The sequence below is a fragment of the Wyeomyia smithii genome, chromosome 3 (assembly GCF_029784165.1).
Source record: "Wyeomyia smithii strain HCP4-BCI-WySm-NY-G18 chromosome 3, ASM2978416v1, whole genome shotgun sequence".
NCBI classification, from domain to species: domain Eukaryota; kingdom Metazoa; phylum Arthropoda; class Insecta; order Diptera; family Culicidae; genus Wyeomyia; species Wyeomyia smithii.
In genome coordinates this window covers 88,878,492-88,901,774 of record NC_073696.1, presented here as the reverse complement: position 1 = coordinate 88,901,774, position 23,283 = coordinate 88,878,492, and the positions used below count along the sequence as shown (strand labels likewise).

The following is a 23,283-nucleotide window of genomic DNA, read 5'->3' as shown; positions in this document are numbered from 1 at the left end:
AAATACAACATTACATTTTCTGCGTGACCGCTCCCCTTGAAAATATTTCCTGATCAGTAGGTAGCAACGTTCAAAACAAAATACATCGCTGTGATATCAAAACCTCGTAAAGCCGCTGTCTCAAGCTCAAGGAAGAGATCTAAACGGAAGTTAAAGTTTATTTCCATTTTTCAGGCCCAAACACAATGAATGCGTTTGCGTTGCGTTGCCGTTAATTTGACAGAAAATGTATGAGCTAATTGTCAAATTGCCGCAAACGCGGCTGCAACGTACCCATTGTGTTTAGGCCTTTCTAGTCCAGTCTGTACGTAGGAGATTGCTATTCAATCACTATTTTATTATTTTCATTAGGGTAGAGCGGGGCTAGTTGGTCATTTTTGGTTAAAATGTAACTTTTTGTAGGGAATGTTTTGACAAAAACTCATTACATGAAAATGTTGCGTTAAGTCTGTAGTTTCTAGAAAAAATATGAACGACTCGAAATAGTCTACGATTTTGCGAATATTCTATGTTCTTTGAGTGGATGTCAAATTGACCAACTAGCCCCCAAGTTGGGGTAAGTTGGTCAGGATGTGCGGTAAATTGACCATTTTTATTTCGGAAGGACAATTCAGTGATCCTTTCTCACTGCATTTGCGGCAGCCTGTAGCGTCTCAGCGGAAGTCAAACCTCTCCCGGTTTTTTGTTTATACGTTTGCTTTACGAAATCCCAAACATGAGAAAAGTACGCGGCACTTATCCTTCGCGTAAAGAGCGACTTCTGTATAAATGGTTTTGCTAAGCAGAGCACATGCTGTTTGTGCTTGGTTTTAGTTTGCATCACGAAATGCGCCGTTCCTGGAATTGCATATACTTGGTTACTTGAATTCATTGATGATGTGCATAGGACCAACCAGCCCCGCTCGTTTGTGACCAACTAGCCCCTCATGTTTTCAATATGAAAATAACTTGAAATATATGAACAAAAAAAATTTGGCGAAAATTTGCTTTACACAACTTGAAACTAACTAAAAGTACTTTCATTATGCATTGAAGAAGGTTTATTTCAATTTGGCCAGTTTTCAACTTGAAAACCGAGTAGAACTGATGGCCAATTTGGCACCAACCTGTATTTATTATCCGTCCTAATTAAAACTGTACTTCATTTTGTCATTAAAATTCTCCGGTTAACTGCTACATATCACCCATACTACACGATTTTTTTGATACGTAGATTCGAAGATATTCTCATTAACCAACTTACCCCGTAACCAACTAGCCCCGCTCTACCCTATTCTTTCTTCTTGTAAAATTTCTCTTCACGGTTTAAAACGAAGATTCCAAAACCTACAATATTCAAGCTGGATATCAAAACGTTCCATTAAAGGTTGCAGTAAAATTTCTCTATTGTCGCCGGTGCCAGTATAAATTTTGTGGAGCTAGAACAAAACGAAACTAGAGATGAGTAAAATAATTTGCTCACATTCGCTCTTTGCTATGAGCAGCTTGCTCATTACAAAAGGTAGGGTTTTATTGTTTCTCCTTACTATGTGGATAAACACGTAAGTAGTTATACATTTGTTTTTAAAGAATGTATTTCATTTTATGAAATTTTTATCAGAATTGTACATAGAAAGTGTCCGAGGAAATGCATCGACCACCTCCGATTTCGACCAAAATTTGTGAGTCGATGTATTTTGGGCCGGAACTTATAAGCACAAAGTGTTGTACCGATTGGTGGACCCCCCGACCAATGGGACCGCCTCCACTTTTTGCGAAGTTAGCAAAACACCTTTTTACCTTTGTTATACTATTACCTTTGTTATTACCTTTGTTATACTAAACAAAGGTTATAAAATCGGTCGAAAAACGCAAAATAGATCCATGATCCCGAGGGCCGAATCGTATATGTATGTGTGTGTGTGTATGTGTGTGTGTATGTGTGTGTGTGTATGTATGTTGTCTGTATGTATATGCCGCAAAATACTAACGCACCTTTCTTACAGAACGCAATATCCGATTTTGATGATCTTATACGCAAACGGAAGCTACTGTGCTCCCCCAGGATGTTACCGAGTGGATTTTTGATTAGTGGCTTAGATTTTAAAAATATTGATCAAAGAGTATTTTTTATATGAGACATTTAACTTTTAAGGCAAAATTACTGGCACGGAGAGCCATGTGTTGTATACCAATTTACTCAGATCGACGAATTGAACAATTTATGTATGTTTGTGTATGTGTGCCTGTACGTATGTATGTGTAAATATGTTATTTATATGTGTAGTATATTAAAATCAACCCAAAAAAGAAAAATAATAAAAAACACTCTTTTTAAAGGACGTTTATTCCGATTTTGATGTTCGCATGCTCAAATGAAGGCCCCAGAGCTCTTTGAAAGTCATACCGAATGCGATCTTTTATTGGTTGCTTGAACTGTAGAGTTTTGACCACAGTATATTTTAGACATGGGATATTTTACTTTCTGGATAATTTTTCTCTCTCACTGCTCTTTCTTCTTCTCTATCCCTCTTTTTTCGTATCGCTATTTATTTCTCAAAGGAAATCAACAATCATCGACAACTTTTCATAATCTTTACACTCTTCGTAGTGCGTCTTAACTGGTGTAAATAAATTACCCTTCAGCTTTTTCTTGAAAATTTGAACCAGATTCCAGAAGAAAATGCAATGTTTATTTAGCTCCTCTTCTCGCTTCTGAAGCTTCCGTCCTCACTTCTTATAAAATATATACTAAACTGTACGTTGAACCTAGATTTGCGAAGAATAAGAAACATTTACAGCTTTCGGGAGCCAAGCATTGTAGTAAAATCTGATCCTACATTGTGCAAATGTAAAACAATTAGTGATGCAGATATTTTGAAAAGCTTTACCAAAGATGTATAGACCTATTTACGTACGAATGTGTCAGTGCCACCCGTTGAGAAAAACACAAATAAATCGCTGGAAAATTTTTCAGTTGAACACTTATTTTATGTTTTAAATTTGTGACCAGGAATCTAAATAAGCTGATGAACGTAATCGACAAAAAAAGGAAAAAGTGTTGAAGCAACTCTACATGGCTCTACACGTTTACTAGTGTGCGCAGGTGAAAAGTCACTTATCTCTATGAATGATACAATATGCTCATGTAAGATATAAATATTGCTTTCTGATTCAAGACTAAGTGCAAACAGAGTATCCATGTTACTCCACTACTCGTTATCGCAGCAAGATTTAAAAAGTCGTTATTCCGGATTTTTTCATACAGCCTAGGCCTTCGAAAAGAATAATGTTCTCGCCTACATTCTGAAAATCTAAAATTCTCAAAGATCGTAGAGAGCCTTCATTTTCAGATAATGCATTTGAGATAGAATTAAATTGACAACTTTCATCAATAGCTATATTTTTTTCCTGTATAATTCTGAACTATATTTCGAGAGCAGGTTTGTAGAAGCTTGCTTCAATTCGTAAAAAAAAACTTGATGCTGGTTCATAATCTAGTTCCTGCGATTTCTGAAAATAAAGCGAATAAGTAGAACCGCATTGAACTAACATACATGCTTGCTGTTCTAGTGTGAAATCAGCATCTATTACTGTTTCCCCACGTTCGATTATCTCAAAAAAAAATGTAATTGCTTCTAGCCAGCATTTAAAAATTGGTTTGTGATCGAAAAAATAAGACTCATGTACTCCAGTGATAACATTCATATTATTTGCGGAAACCACGTCAAGCTTTGATTATATAATCGTCTTTGGTTAACGTTCTGAAAACTTTCTTTTAAATTCATCTCATTCACTATTGAAATTGGGCTTACGTTGGTATACGATTCGTAATTGACTGGCCCAATATGTATAAAGTAATAGTTAGTATAACAAAGATTTCTGCAGCACTAGGTGGATTAATTTGGGTTTTATTTTGTGAATATCTTGGGACCCCAAAGAGCTACAGGTGATATTGACATATCATTTTAAAGGGTTTGAGACGAAGAATCGAACTACGTGGTCAATTTTTTCCTGCAGTGTTGCCAACATTGTATTTTTTTCGATTCAAAACTTAATTTGCAATTTATTTGAAATACCCCCCTTCTATTGATGTTGACCACGCCAATGTGTTTAGCAGACGATTTTACATAGGAATCACTTATCAGCAAAAAAAAATGTAGCGTTCCAGAGATACAGCATTTTCAAAATTGCAAGATTTCGGATTTTGTCTACGCACGAAAGCGCATCTACATAAATGGCTGCTATCTTAATGGTATCCTAACAGGCGTTTGTTTAATCGAAGAGATGTACTCTAAAGGAGCATCCGGTAATGATATAACGCAAAAAATCCCGCTTTAAAATCATTTTCACGAAAGGTAACAGAAGAGTTTTGGCTACACTTTCCGTAAATTCAAACTGTTTTTTTTTAAATGTACATCTTTTATTTTTTTTTCTCATCTATAGTTTATTTGACACGGCACAAATACAATTCAATGTTTAACGGCGCCAATTATATCTGGTAGCTTACTTTCTAAAGTATCCTTATAACTAAAAGCAAATTTTTTATCCTCGCTGCCGACTACGAGCTGAAACTAAATCTAACTTAAAGCTAGAGTATTTTGCATTAAAAGCACAGGTTTGCTGTTTGATGATTTTCATTGCCATAGGTAAGCAGCATATTAAATTTGTTCCGCTGCTGGGCCAAGATATTACGGTCTGGCATATTGGGTTGTTTTCATCGGGCCTTGAGAGTATCGTGCGGGTCTGATTGCTGTTTCCGGATCCGGGGTCTTAACGTGTTCTTGTCGTTTGGTTGGATGTAGGCGGAAGGAGATAGGACTAAACTGGGGCATGGATGGATTTCAGGAAAACGTATATAAGGGACATGTAGGATAGGTCACGGCTCGCCAAGACATCACGAACAGGAACAGCCGGCTGCCTACCTTCGGCCTGCAGGGAAGCTATTAATCTAGACCTGGCGTCACGGTGTACAGGGCATGACCAAACAACGTGCTCTATGTCGTGATAACCTTCACCACAGGCACAGATACCACTTTCCCCGAGCCCAACACGTGATTGGACATAAGCCGGGACATCACGCAAATGAAATCCCGACCTACATCCAACCCCTTGAACCACGGGTTCGTCGACACCTTGGGGATGTAACCACCTTCCCAGTTCCCCCTTGGTCCAAGAATTTTGCCAACTGATGATCGTATTCTGACGTACAAATGCGAAAAATTCATTAAAGGCAATTGGTCTTTCATAAATATCACCGTTTGTTGCGCCCACCTTAGCCAAAGAGTCCGCTTTCTCATTACCCGGTATCGAGCAGTGAGAAGGGACCCACGCTAAGGTAATCTGAGTAGATTTTTCGGATAAAGCACTCAGATGTTCCCGTATTTTCCCCAGGAAATACGGAGAGTGCTTAACATCTTTCATCGATCGGAGAGCCTCAATGGAACTGAGACTGTCCGTAAAGATGAAATAATGGTCCGTGAGCATTTTTTCGATAATCCCTAGGGTGTACTGAATTGCAGCTAATTCTGTGACGTAAACAGAAGCAGGATTATCGAGCTTATGGGAAACGGTTGAATTGTTATTGAAGATACCGAAGCCAGTGGACCCATCAAGAAGTGATCCGTCAGTGTAGAACATATTGTCGCAGTTGATGTTTCGATATTTATTGGAAAAAAATTTAGGGATCTGCTGCACGCGTAAATGATCCGGGATTCCACGAGTTTCTTATATCATGGATGTATCGAAAAACACAGTAGAATCAGAAGTATTTGATAAGTCGACACGATTTGGAATATTCGAAGAAAGGTTAATATTTTGGGACATGTGATTGAAATACAATGTCATAAAACGGGTTTGAGAATTAAGTTCGATTAACCTTTCAAAATTTTCAATCACGGGACGGTTCAAGACCTCAAATTTGATTAGAATACGAGAAGACAGGCTCCAGAAGCGGTTTTTCAATGGTAGTACTCCAGCTAAGATCTCCAAACTCATCGTATGGGTCGATTGCATGCAACCCAAGGCGATACGCAAACAACGATATTGTATTCGCTCCAGTTTGATCAAATGTGTGTTTGCTGCGGAGCGGAAGCAGAAACACCCGTACACAATAACAGACAGTATCGTTGTTTGGTAAAGCCTTATAAGGTCTCCTGGGTGGGCTCCCCACCATTGTCCGGTTATTGTACGAAGAAAATTCACTCTTTGTTGACATTTTTTCATCAGATACCTCACGTGACAACCCCAGGTGCCTTTAGAGTCGAACCAGACACCAAGATATTTGTGTACCAAAACCTGAGAAATCGTTTTACCCATTAATTGTGTTTGAAGCTGAGCAGGTTCATGCTTCCTAGAAAAAACTACTATCTCAGTCTTCTCCGGAGAGAATTCGATATCTAGCTGTAAAGCCCAAGCAGACAAATTGTCCAAGGTATCTTGCAATGGTCCTTGCAAATCGGCAGCTTTGGCTCCTGTAACAGAGATTACCTTGTCGTCTGCAAGTTGTCTTATCGTGCATGAATTTGCCAGACATTCGTCGATGTCATTTACATAAAAGTTGTAAAGAAGGGGGCTTAAACATGAGCCCTGGGGAAGACCCATGTAGCTAATGCGAAAAGTTGCCAAATCGCCGTGCGTAAAATGCATGTGCTTTTCGGACAACAAATTGTGCAAAAAATTGTTCAAAATTGGAGAAAATCCTTGTCGGTGAAGTTTACCCGAAAGAATGTCAATAGAAACGGAATCAAAAGCCCCCTTAATGTCCAAGAACGCAGACGCCATTTGTTCTTTGCGAGCATACGCTAGCTGAATATCTGTTGAAAGCAACGCAAGACAATCATTCGTCCCTTTGGCGCGGCGGAAGCCAAATTGAGTATCTGATAGTAGACCGTTTGATTCGACCCAATGGTCTAAACGACGGAGTATCATTTTTTCCATCAATTTCCGGATACAGGATAGCATTGCAATCGGCCTATAAGAGTTGTGATCAGAAGCTGGTTTCCCTGGTTTTTGGATGGCGATCACCTTCACTTGCCTCCAATCCTGCGGTACAATGTTTTGCTCCAGGAACTTATTGAACAAGTTCAACAAGCGCCTCTTGGCATTGCCGGGTAGATTCTTCAAAAAGTTGAATTTGATTCTATCTAACCCAGGCGCGTTATTGTTACAGGACAGGAGGGCAACTGAAAATTCTGCCATCGTAAAAGGTGATTCTATCGCGTCGTGACCCGGAGACGTATCGCGAACAAAGTTTTGCGCAGGAACAGAGTCCGGACATACTTTCCTTGCAAAATCAAATATCCACCGACTTGAAGACTCCTCGCTTTCGTTGACCGTTACGCGATTCCGCATTCTTCGGGCTGTGTTCCAAAGAGTGCTCATCGATGTCTCCCTCGACGTCTCGTTCACGAACCGACGCCAATATCCGCGTTTCTTTGCTTTAGCCAGGCTTTTAAGCTTGGTATTAAGCTCTGAATACCGTATATAGTCGTCGGGTATACCTCCCTTCTGGAAGGCCAAAAACGCGTCGGATCTTTGCGTGTAGACATCGGAGCACTCTTGGTCCCACCACGGAGTGGGAGGCCGTTCTTTGATCGTTACGCCGGGATATTTCTTCGTTTGGGGTTGCAACGCGGCGTCGAGAATCAAGCCCGCGAGGAGGTTGTATTCTTCAAGTGGTGGATGATGTTGAATCGACTCGACCGCTTTTGAAATCATTTCCTCGTATAACTTCCAATCGACATTCCGTGTGAGGTCATACGGAATGTCAATTAGTCGCATGCGAGTTGACCCGTTTGTAATTGAAATAAGAATAGGCAGATGGTCGCTACCGTGAGGATCGAGGATTACCTTCCATGTGCAATCCAACCGTAGCGACGTCGAACATAAGGATAGATCCAAAGCGCTTGGGCGCGCTGGAGGTTTCGGGATACGTGTCATTTCACCGTTGTTTAAAATAGTCATGTCGAAGTCATCGCAAAGGTTATAGATTAAAGAGGAGCGGTTATCATTGAAGGGGAACCCCAAGCCACACCATGAGAGTTGAAGTCTCCCAAAATCAAACGTGGCGAGGGAAGAAGTTCTATTAAATCAAAGAGCAGCCGTTGCCCAACCTGTGCTCTGGGAGGAATATATACTGAGGCAATACAAAGCTCTTTACCTTGTAGTGTCATTTGACATGCGACAACTTCGATGCCTGGAATCGAGGGGAGGTTAATACGATAGAAAGAATAGCACTTTTTAATCCCTAAAAGTACTCCTCCATATGGGGTGTCTCGATCAAGGCGAATAATATTAAAATCATGGAAGTTGAGATCAATATTTGAAGTAAGCCAAGTTTCACAAAGGGAAAATGCATCGCATTTGTTTTTATTTATCAAAACTTTAAACGAATCAATTTTTGGTAAAATACTTCTACAATTCCACTGTAAGACAGAGATAGAATCCTTCATATACGCGGTTGAATTAGGCATCGAAGGATACAATCGCTGCAAGGAGGGGCCATTGGGCAGTCAACTGCTTCAAAAATGATCTAACTGTTGGGAAGAATGCTGTAAGAAAAATTTTATTTGGATCGGGTACATTGAAATTTTCAAAAATCCAGTCCACAATGTCAGAAAATTTCACTAATCCAGAGTTTGTTTCATCAACTGGATGTGCAAAAGGAACAACTGGGGTTTTAGATGTTCCTGGCAGTGCTGGGAACTCCTTCTGGGACTTTAAATTTGCAAGCCCAGGAGGAGTTTGCTTCGGTTTTTCCGCAGCACTGTTTGGTTTGTTCGTACTTTTCATTACACTTTGGGAAATCTTAGGACCTTTACGGGGAAGTTTAGGAGAAGAAACATTTTTCCTCTTCTCAGACTCCCCAGGATTGGCATAAGATGTTCCCGCTGATGAATCGTCAGAATCGGTTTCATCAGAGGACAACAGATCAAAGGGGTTCGATGTTATGGTAGAAGTGATCACGGTCTTCTTCAGCATCTCAGCATAAGAACGCTTTGAACGCTCCTTAAGTGACCGCTTGATTTTATCTCTGCGCTGCATGTACACCGGGCATGTGGAGAGCTCATGCTGGTTTTCCCCACAGTGAATACATTTTTCAGCATTAACACTGCAAGAATCTTCCGCATGAGTCTCCCCACACTTGCTACATCGTGCCTTATTGCAGCAGTAGGCGGCTGTGTGGCCTAACTGCTTGCAATTGATGCAATTCATAACACGGGGTACATACAATCGCACAGGCAGACGAACCCGGTCGATCGAGACGTGGCTAGGGAGTGCAGATCCGGCAAACGTAACGCGAAACGAGTCTGACGGAGTGTAAACTTTTTTACCGCCGACGAGAGACATGGACCGCAATTGCTTACAATCCAAAATCTTCGCCTGTGTTTCGGTATTTTTGAAGCAACCGGTTGCGCTTTTTAGGATACACTCGACAGACAGACTCGAATCGGTTATGACACCGTCGATCTCCACGTCTCGTGCGGGTATGTAAACGCGATACTCGCGTGTAAAGAGCTCAGAGCAAGCGATAGCATTGGCCTGTGCCAGATCACTGACCACGACACGGAGCTTGTTAGGTCGGACCTTGGAAATTTCGGTCACGGCCTTGTACCCCTTCGTCAGGTCTTTAGAAATTTGCAGTATGTTTAATCGCTTTGAATTCACTCCTGCCTTTGGACGAAATAAACAGTATAGCTGCCCTGTTGAGATCCGTCCGGGTAAAGCCTGGGGCGAGGGGGGACTGGAGAATGAACAGGGGAGGGGGTAACAGAAGGGTCAGGGTCAGGGGGGTTCGGGGATGGTGGCACGGGAGGCGAGGGATCTATATCCATCGCGCTAAATGTAGCGCACTAGCGCACTAGCGCCGACAAGAACACGTACCTATTTACTTCTTCCTTCCAGCAGTGGTTGTCCGATCGTTCGAAGCTGCACCCAAAGCAGCCAGCAGCACCGGTACAGCAGCACCAATACAGCCAGCAGCAGTGAGCCGGGTGTGAGATCACTCAGCACACTCGACTGTCAACTGATGGCCTTGAATTAGAAAGATCTATTCACTGTGCACAGATCAAAACTGCAGCTGGTATTTTGCACCAATACAGCCAAAGTTGCGAGCCGGGTACAGAACGTAGCGACACAACTCACAATCTAGTTGGCATTTAGCGCGAATAATACACTCTTTTGTTTGGATATTCGTACACACGGACCGGATTGTAATAGAACGACCACTTTGCACGTCCGTTTCTGTCGAGTGTTCGACGCGGATTGAAATGTACATCTTTGTTCATGATTCGAATTTTGAAACCAACTTGTGACATTATTATCATAACCGAAAATCTTAATTTGCTCATATCATAGCACGTCATAGAGTAAGTAAGCCTATCATAACATTCATCTACCTATGTTCTCCTTCTTTTTCTTACCCAGAATTAGAGCGGAGGTGCCTTTTTCTGTTCTGTTTATTTGACACAGGCTTCGCAGCCAACTGTTGAGTGCAAGCTTAGGAGAATGACTGGAGAGCAACATTATACTGACGACTTTTCTCTCTTTTCACTCTAACAGCCTCATGCATGAGCTGTTCATGATAGCTCACATACAGCTACAGCTTAACAAGGCAAAGAAACTGTCTTGTGTTGCGAACGACAGTTCATTCTTGCGCATGTATTTTGTTCTTTCGGATAGACAGCCTAGTTTGCTCAGTGTGACAGTCTGCTGATCGGCTGCGGCTGTCATCGACTCGCATTTTTTCGTTTCTCCTTTTTCACAGGCCGGTGGCATATTGAATACAAAGCAAACCGTTTCCATTGTTGATATTATTCCCCACGTAAGAAAAAACGTGCTTCGCACCATCTCTCTTTCATTCTTTCATCGGCCTTACTGTCGTGTATCATAATCACCTGACATCCCGCCCGGATTCGTGCTGAAGGATGTCGGAAGATTATAGGCTGTCATTTACGACAGCTTGGAATAACCAACAGACATAAGGAGATGAAAACTAACAGCCCGTATGAAGTTGCATGTGTGCTGTCGTCAGTTGCTGTCGGACTGTTTACCGAACGTATGGGAAACAGAGAGAGCTGTGCAATACAATGAGAGCCGGATCAGTTAAAAATTTGCTGTCATTGTCTTGCAGTCATTTTCATAACAGTGGTTGAGTGTACAGGACAACTGTGAGGCTAGTGCTATGATCCTACACATAATAACAGTCTTCTCCCGAGCCGGGACTCGAACATGCAACGACTAGCAGTTTTGTAAAGAAATTTGACAACCGCAAGCTACGTAGCAAGAGGCCTTCGGACCTCTCAGGAGGGAAGCTGCGAGATTAGGGCTTGTCATAAACTCTGCCAAAACGAAATACATGGTGGCTGGCAGAGTGCGTGGTAGTCCGTCGGAGGTTGGTGCTGCGGTGGTGCTAGATGGGGAAACATTTGAAGTAGTCGACGAATTTGTTTACCTGGGAACACTAGTGACATGTGACAACGAGGTTAGCCGTGAGATAAAGGGGCGGATAGCAGCCGCAAACAGGGCCTTTTACGGACTACGTAACCAGCTAAGGTCCCGCAGTCTGCAAATCCGTACTAAACTTGCACTCTATAAAACACTGATTCTTCCGGTGGCTCTCTACGGCCATGAATCATGGACGCTGAAAGAGGCTGATCGGCGAGCTCTTGGTGTTTTTGAGCGTAGGATTTTGCGTTCAATCCTTGGCGGCAAACTAGAAAATGGTGTTTGGCGCAGACGCATGAACCATGAAGTGTACCAGGCATACAAATCGGCGGATATAGTCAAGCGAATAAAACACGGCAGGCTTCAGTGGGCTGGGCATGTAGCGAGAATGCCGGACGAGCGTCAAGCGAAGGCTATATTTAGCAGGAATCCCGATAGAGGTCGTCGACTTCGAGGTAGACCCCGCACTCGTTGGATGTGTGCTGTCAACGAGGATGCACGCGAAATAGGTGTTAGGGGCGATTGGAGGATAGCAGCCCAAGACCGAAGGACATGGCGACGTATTCTGGATTCGGCACTGGATCGATAATCGGTCTGTCGCCTTAAAAGTAAAGTAAAGTAAGTAAGCTACGTAGCAAATATAAAATTTAAAAATTTAGATTTATTCTAATTGTTTTTTTTTTCACGGCTTTGTTTGTTCATGGTCAATTTTAATTCTTTGTGTTGTCTTATTCATTTATGATACAATGTATGGTTTTAGAAATAAAATTTGCAAAAAAGTCGTTGGGGTTGGGTGAGTGGTGGTTGAGATGGAGTTTGTTATAGAGCTACGTAATTATCTATAGGGGGTCTGACTTTGTGATGAAGTGCTACGGTGGTAGAGGGGGAAGGGGAGTATGAAAAACCTAAAACAAGCTTCGTCATTTATGCATGCTCCCTTAGTAGCTAGTAAATCTCATCGCGTAAACTGCTGTGATAACCAATACCGTTTTCCAGCGATACAAATTTGTTTTAAATACAATCCAATTAAACACACCATCTTCAAGAATGAAATGACTGCACATGTGATGAGACACGTTGTTTACAATTTTGAAATCATAGCAAACCTTAAATCAGAAAAAAACATGACAATTCGCCTGTTAGGAAACGGTTTCAAATTGGATGATTTTTACAATGTGATAAACCAATAAAATGAAGAATCATGGGAAAAGTGTAAACAAAACTGTCCTGTAACTTTTCGCGAAATGATTCTAGAACGGGATTTTTTGCATTACACCATTAACGGATGCTCCTTTAGAGTACATCTCTTCGATTAAACAAACGCCTGTTAGGATACCATTAAGATAGCAGCCATTTATGTAGATGCGCTTTCGTGCGTAGACAAAATCCAAAATCTTGCAATTTTGAAAATGCTGTATCTCTGGAACGCTACATATTGTTTTTTTTTTTGCTGATAGGTGATTCCTGAGTAAAATCGTCTGCTAAACACATTGGCGTAGTCAACATCAAGATCGAAGGGGGGTATTTTGAGGAAATTGCAAATTAAGATTTGAATCGAAAAAAATGCAATGTTGGTAACACTGCAGGAAAAAAGTTGACCACGTAGTTCGATTCTACGTCTCAAACCCTTTAAAATGATATGTCAATATCACATGTAGCTCTTCGGGGTCCCGAGATATTCACAAAATAAAAAGGTGTTTTGCTAACTTCGCAAAAAGTGGAGGCGATCCCATTGGCCGAGGGGTCTACCAATCAGTACAACACTTTGTTCTTATAACTTCCGGCCCAAAATACATCGACTCACAAATTTTGGTCGAAATCGAAGATGGTCGATGCATTTCCTCGGACACTTGACATGGAATGACCCATATGATTAATTTTGTTCTATATCGGAAAACGTCGATAACATGAATCGTTTTCGAGTTATTATAAAAAGCAACCCACTAAAAAAACATGACTCTATTGTCTTTTATCAAGTCCACACCCACATATCTTGTAATGCATTGGTAGGCAAATTTTTAAGTCACTGAATTTATTAAGCCAATTGTTTCTCTAAATTGAGCAATATACAACAGCGTTTGATTCGCAGCCGACAGCTGACTGACGAGATGCGATACCCCACCAACTGTAATACGGAGACTATGATTGTGAACTCGGCGAAATTTTAATTGAAAGTAGATTTTATAAGAAACTGTCACACTTAGAAGGATGAGGCAATAAAAATTCTAGATGCCATGTTTACATGCTAAATATTTTCTAAGGTACAACCCACGATCAGGCTGTAGTTGCAAAAAAGTGAATTTGAATTAATTACTATCAAGTAATCTTTTTTTTCATTGCTTCACTGATATCATAATCATCCATGATTTGCATCATAATCTAGTAACGTAGTCTGCGTACCAATATTTTACTCTTTCAAGGTTGTATTGTAGCTTTGATAAAATCGACAACTTTCTTAAAAGTGTACAGCATTCTATTCCCTAGGTGAATAGCATAAATAAAATAAAACCTTCATTTGTACAGTACACATAGAATTGTGAACAATTTTTTTTTGCAATTTGACGTTATGAAACGTTAGCAATCTAAAACTTTTCGAGCAAAACCAACAACAGAAATTAGAAAAAACTTATAATGCTGAAAAGCTGTCCAATGCGAGAAACCGTATACGCATCCAAAGATAAATAAACGCTTGGAGATTCGAATAATACGGCTAATTAAATTGAGCAATCTTATTAATTAGTATTTCAACAGGCATCTGCAATAACAGTTTTTTTTGCCAGCAACTCGTATATGAAACGAAAATGGCGAAGCCTTCGATAATTTTTATTTGGCTCTTTTAATTTGATTTAAATTATTTCAATGTAATTGATTTTGAGTCAACTTTTAAATTAATTAGGCATTGCGTCAATCAATTTTAACATTTAACCCTCTAGTGCCCAATTCCGCCATTTGGCGGGCTTCAGTCAAACCTCTAAAAAGCTTCAATAGATACTTCAAAGGGGTTTATAATAATTCATAGTGATTTTACCGGAGCCCGTCTAGAAATAAACTGGGGCACTAGAGGGTTAAAAGAAGCGCACGTACAGTTCCGACAGCAAATGGAACTCATAACTATTGGTGCAGTTTACAGTTCTGTGTCCTACTTTCATTTTGGATACTTAATGAAATTAACAGGAAGCATGAACAAATTGTAATTTTCTGCTACATTTGCGTCTGTCAACGCTAGTATCTAAAATTCAGTCGTACAACTCTAACTCGTGGCTTTCCTGGAATTATTAAAATTATTTGACACATCCCCACAGAATGCTGCTTAAAATTAGAAATTTCACATGCCGGCATTGGTTGTGCGCTCTCCATTTGCTGCGGTGGAATTTCGCCCGATTCCGGTGTAATTACAGCTCGCTTTGACCTATCGCATCACCACATCATTAGTTGTAACTCTATAGGTGCGACTGAGGGTGCGAATGAGTGTTTTAATGAGTGAAATGCACACTTACCAGACCCGCGCCGATGTTTCGGACCACGCACGGCAGCACGGCAATGGATCCCACCTGCGAGGATACCATCGTTAGGTTCTCCGTTTCGAAGAACATTTTGCTAAAGTTTCCCTCGACCCCGACCAGTTCGTTGCCGTCGATGCGGTTTGCCCCGGGCTCTTGTTCGGAAGTTGGAACATTTGCGTTACGGCTGCCGGCAATCGATTTGCCCTTTACAGTTGCACTACCACTAGCGGTCTTATTGGCTAAGTTTAAACTAACACTTTTGAGTTTGCTACTACCGCTACTGCTTACGCCTAAATTAACTAGATTGGGCTTAGGACCCTGTGAAGCCAGCTGGCCATCGTTGCCGCCGACAACCAGTGGGCTAGTTCGTTGCCTTTCACTACCACTGGTGGGATTAGCACCGGATCTAACCGAACCGATTGGTTCGGCATGAAGTTCTGCCGGAAAGCGAAAGCCACCTAGCAGTAGCAGAGGATCAGTGTCACTGGCTGTGGACGCTTCGGGCAGAGCGTCACCCTCGAAACCGCGTGGGATGGGTTGCACCAGGGCCTCGAAATGCGGCAGTTTCGGCGGCCCAGTGCTCTCGTGAGTAGGCCTCGAAGCGGGAGTGGACACCGATTGGGTGGTGACTGTGGTGCTGCTGGAGCTGCCGCTGCTGCTGCCGTTGAAATTTGCCATCGATGGCATTGAAGCTATCAGACCTGCAATTAAATAAGAGGGCAGGTAATTTATTGGATGCTTATTCAAATGAAAGTTTTTTTTTGGTGTGTGCTCGAAAGGGTTAATTGCAATTTATTGGATTTTATCAGCCATTCCCAGTGATAAATGTGTGTGAATGGCGGCACTCTCTCGAGTGGTATTTCTTCCCGTGATGCAATGGAAACCTCTGATTTGAATAATGCTGGTGAGCGTTTTCTGATAAGCGGTTGTTGTTGGGAACGATGGCTGTGCCTTCGGAATTTGCATTTCAAGTTGGACAACAACTTTATTACAATGGCGCACTGATTAACGAATGGACCGCTGTGTGCGATGGAATGCTGAGCAGTTATTTTTCTTTTCTACTCTGCCTAGCATTCCATTTATCTTATAACTTAATGGAGTTTCTTTAAATTTCGTTTCAGATTTATTGTCGGTAAGGTACACCCAATGCTGAGGGTGACAGTTTTCCCATTTTTAAACTATGAAAACTTTAAGAAAAAGTTTAGTTTAACAGACCATGAGCAAGAGAAAACTTCCAAGAATCAAGCGATTTTACTTTTGGTATTTTAGAACTATTGTTTTCTTTAAAAAATCAAAATAAAGTTTTGAATAACGATCATCGTATTGGAGGAAATAGTAAATCTCATTTACAAGACATAAAGCTAATAAAACTCACTGAGCCTGAGCAGATTTGGCAGTTTACAGTACCATGAAAAGTAATTTCTAATTAGTTAAAATGCCAAACAACAACGTAAGATCCACATTAGATAATCCAACCATCGAAGGGAGCAGCAGAATTACATCCGTAAATCCTCCCCCTGCCCATTCAGACCACAGTCAACTGTCACTATGATACAATATCCGTCTCGGTCTATTGGCGCAGATACCGGTACGCTATCGAAACATGATATTAATACAATTTTTCCGAACCATAAAGTTACACAAATTACATGATTAGAATCGATATTTATCGGATTCGTCCCTTCCGCATGAGCTGCCGTGTCTCCATTGCCATTCCATCGCCAACAATCACTCTCTATTCTTAACGAGATTGCTCAAAAATATTTCTAATTCGATACATTCGACACACCCCATTGACTCTCTACCCCGGAGCAGGGATCAGACACGGGATTGGGGCAGAAAAGTTTGTTTGATCGGTTTAGCGAAGGCTTCAGCGTATAAGTGGTGAGCTGCCACAAAATATTTCACTGTTTCGAAAAAAAAATCGCTGATTTTTTTCAGTCAACAATTTAATTAATAATGACATCAGTGCTAAATTTGAGAATAGGCACGATCCGGATTTTTAATCAACACATTGGGCGTACATTTTGAAGCCAATTTCCCCTAAAGCGGTAACAGCGTGGAATGTGGAATCGGATATTCCTAATCCTGGCCTATACTAGCCTTTCTGTCTACAGTGAACGAAGCTAGAGGGAGATTGTCAATTTTTTTTGCGTGGATTAGCAATTCGCATAGAAATATCCTCTTCGAGCGAGACTGTGAAACGCCGAGGTGTTTTTTAATTTTGCAGTACTGTCAATTGAAAAGAATAGAAGTTTTCTACTGAAGCCAAGGAATGATCCGCTCGCTTCTCAAACTTGGGTTTCTTAGGATTGTCGAGTGAAAGTTAGTTCAACACCGATAGGTGGACAAAATCGCTATTTTGTTTCCTTTTTTGTGTGAGGTTTGTGTCCACGCGATTACGTGTAAGCGTTGGAGATCGATAAAACAGAAAATTCAATTTTGATAAAAGGTAGAGGAGAAATCCAGTACGGGACTTGGTCGAGAATGCGGCCGTTCCAAACATCATCATCATCGTTGTCGTTGTCGTCGTCATAGTCTCATTTTCGTTATCCAGTGACTTCAAACGGAATTCACATCGTTAGGCGCCCTGGGGAGGAGCTGCGTAAAGTTTGGCATTCTATTCGACAGTTCGGCAGAGCTTCATTTGATTAGAGGGCATTCGATGCCAAACTTGTACGTATGGTGGCAGAACTGTGAGGAGTCGGTGTGCGTGTAATTGATTGGAATTGTTTGTTGTTTGTTGAATTTCTGCCCGAACAAATAGACGCTTGAGACTAACTACCATGTTGAGTGTTTCGGAACAAATTAGTGCTGATTCAAGAATCAACAAAAATAGAAAAAAAACATGCTGTCAATTGAATTCTCCATGCTGAGAAATAAAAAACTTGTCTGTCTGACCGATGACAAGAAAGAGTTGTGAAAAACCGGTTCATCGGATCTACTTTCTTGTCGAGTCGACATGCATCTAAAAATCTTGTGGAGCGACTTTACCAGTTTTGTAAAGGGTACTTGTAAACTCTTACCACCTTCTACGAATTGAGCATTTTGGGCTAGAACACTTGTAAGTTAAATCGTTGAAAAAGAAACTGGTTCTGTCTGTGTTATTGTTTCTCGTAGACATCTATAACAATTTGTCTTCGCTATACCCAACAATTATTACTCTTTACGAATGATTACAACAAAATAATTCTTTACGAATAATTAATCTTTGTCTAAACTTTCAGTTCAGGCCATTTTACCACTATCCAAAATGGTACGATAAGATTTAGAATTTCATAGTTATTTTTTATTTATTTTTTTGTCAACTGTATGACACTATTAAACATTGCTAAAATAGCCTTGAGTTCTATATATTTTCAAGTAGTGAAAGTCTCGACGCGATATTTTTACTGCTGAAATACAATAACTTCAGTTGCCTGTTTTTCCTTTTAGTTCTCAGTCTCCCCATATTTATACGTTATTTATTCTGACAGTTGTTAAAGTTCTGGCCAGTTTTTCAAATCTTTGTTCTCTTAGTTTTTGAGTTCTTATGATTATTCTTGTTTTATTTCCAGTTCTCAAAATCAATACAATCTTAATTAACTTAATTTCAAATGGTAATAAATGCATATGAGAATAGTTATGTAAGCATGTATCGTACATGAGGAGGAGAAGGAGAGGATCATGTGAAGCCAAATTGTTATTGTATCTTTGAGTACCGCTTAGACTCTTGATATTACATTAAACAGATTTCAAATAAGTTAATTTAACGTCGTGATAAACCTATTTTACTATTTCAGGGGAATTGGGGCAACATCGACCTGTTACTATCATTTTACGTATATCGGACACCTACCAATCGTTTTCTGAGACTTTTTTACTCAATATAAGATATAATTTGACTACCACTTTTAGATATTAGCGCATTACCATTAATGCTCATGCATACTCGATTTTATTTTACTTTGTGAAATATGCTAAAACCATGCCAAAACCGGTTTCGTAGAATCGCCGTTTTGAGCTTTGTTGACAAACTCATAGGATTTTGTTATTTGGTCTTTAAACAAAATGGCGTCGAAAAAACTTCAAAAATTTCTGGTTTCTATAAAATCCAAAATGGCGCCATTGTTGCCCCTTAGCATAACTTTTCTATGGTTTCATGTTTCGTTCATTCGTTTTTTTTTTTTTTCTTATAAAACTGGGGAAATGACTTAGCATGAACAAACAATACAGGTCAGAAATGAACATCGCGAGTGCGATGCGAAAATTTTCTCTACAGAACAGATAAGACAAAAAACGATATTATATTAGTGTGGATATCGTAGGTGGTCTGACCTTGACGCGTTTATGCGATTACTGAGTGAAATTTTCAATACTAATAATCGGCCTTTTTCAAAGTTTTTTTTTCTCAAACGTATTTGGACATTTTTACAAGAAATGAGATTTACGCACGTTGAGTGTGTTGAGTGTAATAAAATTTCTCAACATAAATAGGGGAACTGCTCCATTATTTATCTCATTAAGCCAATATTCACAGAGAATGCACGGATCAAACACCGAATTTTCACGAAATCATTGAACAAATTATCAAAACACGCTTACGTGCTCTTATGAAATCTTTCAGCATTACATATTTATTTATTATAACTTAGTAAAATTTATCCTGAATTTTGTAAAACAAACCATTTTTCACAACGCTTCCATATCCATCTCAAAATTTGAATCATTGCTCAATGATTCATCCCACGATGCCCCCATATTCATTACACTGTCAATCATGAATGAATCACATTATCATGAATGAACGTAGCTGTAGTTGTTTACGTGCAAAATTGGTAACCTAGGTAACCACTGCAGTGCTGTCGATTTATGTCAATTATATCGGAATAATTTATTATTTTCAGTATTATTTTTTCGCATTAACAGAAACAGATTTGGCAACTTTTGATTCACTTAAACGCAGTGAAAACAGGTGAAAATACATACAGTTGAAATTTAGGAATTGTAGAAATTCATCTCATATATTTCTGCTAATTCAAGCTTGTGTTTGGAAATTTGAGGTGAACATTTCAAAGATTGAAGTATTCTTAGTGTAGTGAGTGATTTTGGGCAGTGATTAAAATAAAAAGTGGTCCACTAGTGATGAAAAAAACTTTGGTTGGCTGCTGAACGAGTCCCGTTGTAGCCGTGTAGAACAATGCGCGGATTTTGTTTCTGAGGTAGGTGATTGAAATAAATGAGTTTTCGAGTGCAGATGTACGACTATGATATCAAATTTAGAGCTTTCAAGTGAGTTTTTGAGAATTCAACTTTATGAGAAATCTAAGGTGAACTAAAAAAAAAGTCATTCCATGGATTAGCAGATTAGTTTAGTTAGAAAATATGCATTTTTTCCTATTTTCAATTGTGTTGTTATGTTGTATGAGATGAATAAATGGGCTGAGATGAATAATGGAGCAGTTCCCCTACAACGAAGTAGACAGAAATAGGCCAAACAACATCGCCAAACGAATGACAGTGTGCATCTCTTGGATACGCGAGTGTCTAATGACCATCGTTTTCTTTGTTTGAGGTTGTTTTACATTTACGAGCGAAAGCCTACTGTGACGCACGCTAAGGAAGCAAGATCAAATATGTAATTGTGTTGATATGTCACTGTTTGTGGCAGAACACACAATAAAAATCCTAAATAAATATTGGGAAATAATTAATTATTCACAGAACATCCTCCCCTATTAAAAAAAAAAAACAAGATCAAATGAAAATGCTGACCGTTTCGAAGCCTGTTGTACATAAACAGAGGTAAATACCAAACCAATTCTGTTTCAAATCAAAGTTCGTCGTGCTCTGCCGAAAATGCTGAATTTGCTTCGGAAAAAAATTGACACCTCATCTGAAATATTGGAACGTGTTAAGAAAACCGGTAAATTCAACGCAGCAGCACTTCGAACTCCAGACTAATGTCTGTCACCAGTTAACGTTAGCGCGAACAGAATTTCGTTGTTTGACGAGGTGGTCGTGGGTTCGAATTTTAGTTTAATAAGGCCATTTGGTGGTCAAAGAACTTTAACAGGGGTTTATTCTCCAGCTTCCCACCACATACCATTCCTTCAAGCTGAATTCTAATGTATCCTTGTTGACTTTTCTTCTAACAATGAGTCCCTCTTATAATTAAATTGGTCTGAGTAACGTATAATAGTTCTCCTCAAGGAATTATAATTATGGCGCGATATTTGCTGGGGGATGGAGTTTTTGATAAGCCTCCTTACTCTTGACAAAATATAAGTTCTACCTATATTAAACCTGATCAGAGGTTCAACATTAAAAGCTTCTTAAGGGAATTGAGATTGTGACGCGGTAATGGCAGGAAGAACGAGGTTTCGTTAAGACTCCTTTCTCCTTAGGTGAGGTCTCTCTCCTAGGAATTGTAATTAGATGGTATTGGTAGGATGTAAAAAGCTCGTTATAGTAGAGTAGTAAGCTTGAAATAGAAGGGCAAATCTCACACACAAGCACGGGTATAAATATATGCGTTTCACTTACTTCATAGATGATACTGCCAATAATATGAAGTAAGGAATACAGGAAACACCTGGCCGATATCACAATAGATCAAATGTCTCCGATCGCAGCTATGAGATTACACAGAGAAAAACAAATGGTACCTTCAGCAATTTGCTTCCAGCCGACACGAGAAGAATTTGTTTATCTCTTTTCTGCGCTGCAATACGATAAAACGTGCTATTTTGTTGTACGACTAAGAGCTTCATCGATACAGTTGCACTGTTTGCACTATTCGTATTTCATTTGGCAAAAAAAACTCTGCGTCTTGTGAAACTGCAGAAATGACATAACTTTAGACAGAAGATGGAACCACTCTTAACATGAATCCAAAATAAACATCATAAAGAGGAAACTAGCTTACGATTGGCTTTTCCAATCAATTTGACTTCATTTCTAATTGGTTTGTAAGTGAAAAAATATGCTAATTATTATGCTGAAATTTTTAAGGAAAACTTCACTTAACGATCAAGATGTTGTAGTACAATTTCTGTCCAGTGAAAAAACATATGAACGGTACATAACACGTACTCTCAAAAGTTCAAGTATTGTACAATCAATGTGTTTTTCCGATTCACATAAAGTTTGTTCTAAAATTGCACAATAAATGTGTGAAATACATTACGTAACAGTTGTTTTGCGCATACATTCACATAGATTTAAATCAGAATACATATGATATACACGAGAATCGTGATGTTCCGGTAAACTTCGGTTTCGGGCGAACGATCATTTTGGGGCGCTCGAAAAATCGTGCTTCATTTTCGTGTGCCGGTTCATATGAATGGCTTGCTCATCCCTAATAATACTCTGCAGCCATAACAACCTTCAGCGACTCATATTTCCTCACACAACTTGGAATCATATGAGCCGTTGCGAACCAGAGTGGTCTAAAGACCATTTTTTTCGAAAATGAGTTTTTGCATATTCCGCATCTACACAAAAAACTGTACTTGGGAGATCAAAAAATTTTCAAAAAATCAAACTTTAAAGGTGATTTATAGCATGTTAAAATTGCGTCCGAAACAGAATGGCCATTCTGTTTCGGAACAGAGTGGTCTATGTACATGAATCGGTGTAATACTATCATGTAACACGTAACATGTAGCATATTACATGTGATAAGTAACATGTCACTTGTTCTGTACATGTCACACGTAATATGTAACATGTTACACGAAATGTAACACAAAAAATGTAACATGTAAAATATTATGTAATATGTAACATTTTGTGTTACATGTAATGTTACATGTGACATCTAACATGTGACATGCTATATGTACCATATAACCTGTGACACTAGCCATTTTATACGAGTTACCGTCATTTCTTTTATCTTCTACCAGGTTTGTGTACGTAGACCACTCTGTTCCGAAACGATTCGAGGATTCCAGTGAATATATATATGAAGTCAGAGTGGTCTTAGTACATTGGTGAGATAAAATCACCGATTTCGCAAAGAAACTGTTAATTTTATGTATCCCAATGTTAAACCGCTTCATAACCTTTATATTAAAACATTTTGTTTGAAGGAATCCGTCGAACAGAATTTTATTCAGAGATTTTTCGAAAATTGCTTCTCCTGAACAATTTGCTCGATGGCACATAGACCACTCTGGTTCGCAACGGCTCATATGCATATGAACAAAACCAGAGTCATGGTTAAATGAAAAATGTTTTGAGCGAACTTAATGTCTTTTTAATTGTTGAATGATTCAATGATGTTTTCAAATTACCGGATTCATGAAAGTGAACCGATCAGTTAATATTTTCATTAATCTAGTCATTACTAAAATTATCAGTTTTG

At 39.6% G+C, this 23,283-nt stretch overlaps 1 protein-coding gene across 4 annotated transcripts in view; it reads right to left on the bottom strand.

The window, feature by feature from the left end:
• The window catches only part of LOC129732484 (uncharacterized), a 227,407-nt gene that overhangs the window by 48,911 nt on the left and 155,213 nt on the right, over positions 1 to 23,283 (bottom strand). For all 4 annotated transcript variants that reach the window (XR_008729272.1, XR_008729273.1, XM_055693392.1 and 1 more), the window contains one exon: positions 14,925 to 15,631. Coding sequence is in view for 2 of the 4 variants with exons in the window: in XM_055693392.1 (XP_055549367.1) it covers positions 14,925 to 15,631 (707 nt within the window). In the remaining 2 variants the exon portion in view is untranslated. The remainder of the gene's footprint in view (positions 1 to 14,924; positions 15,632 to 23,283) is intronic.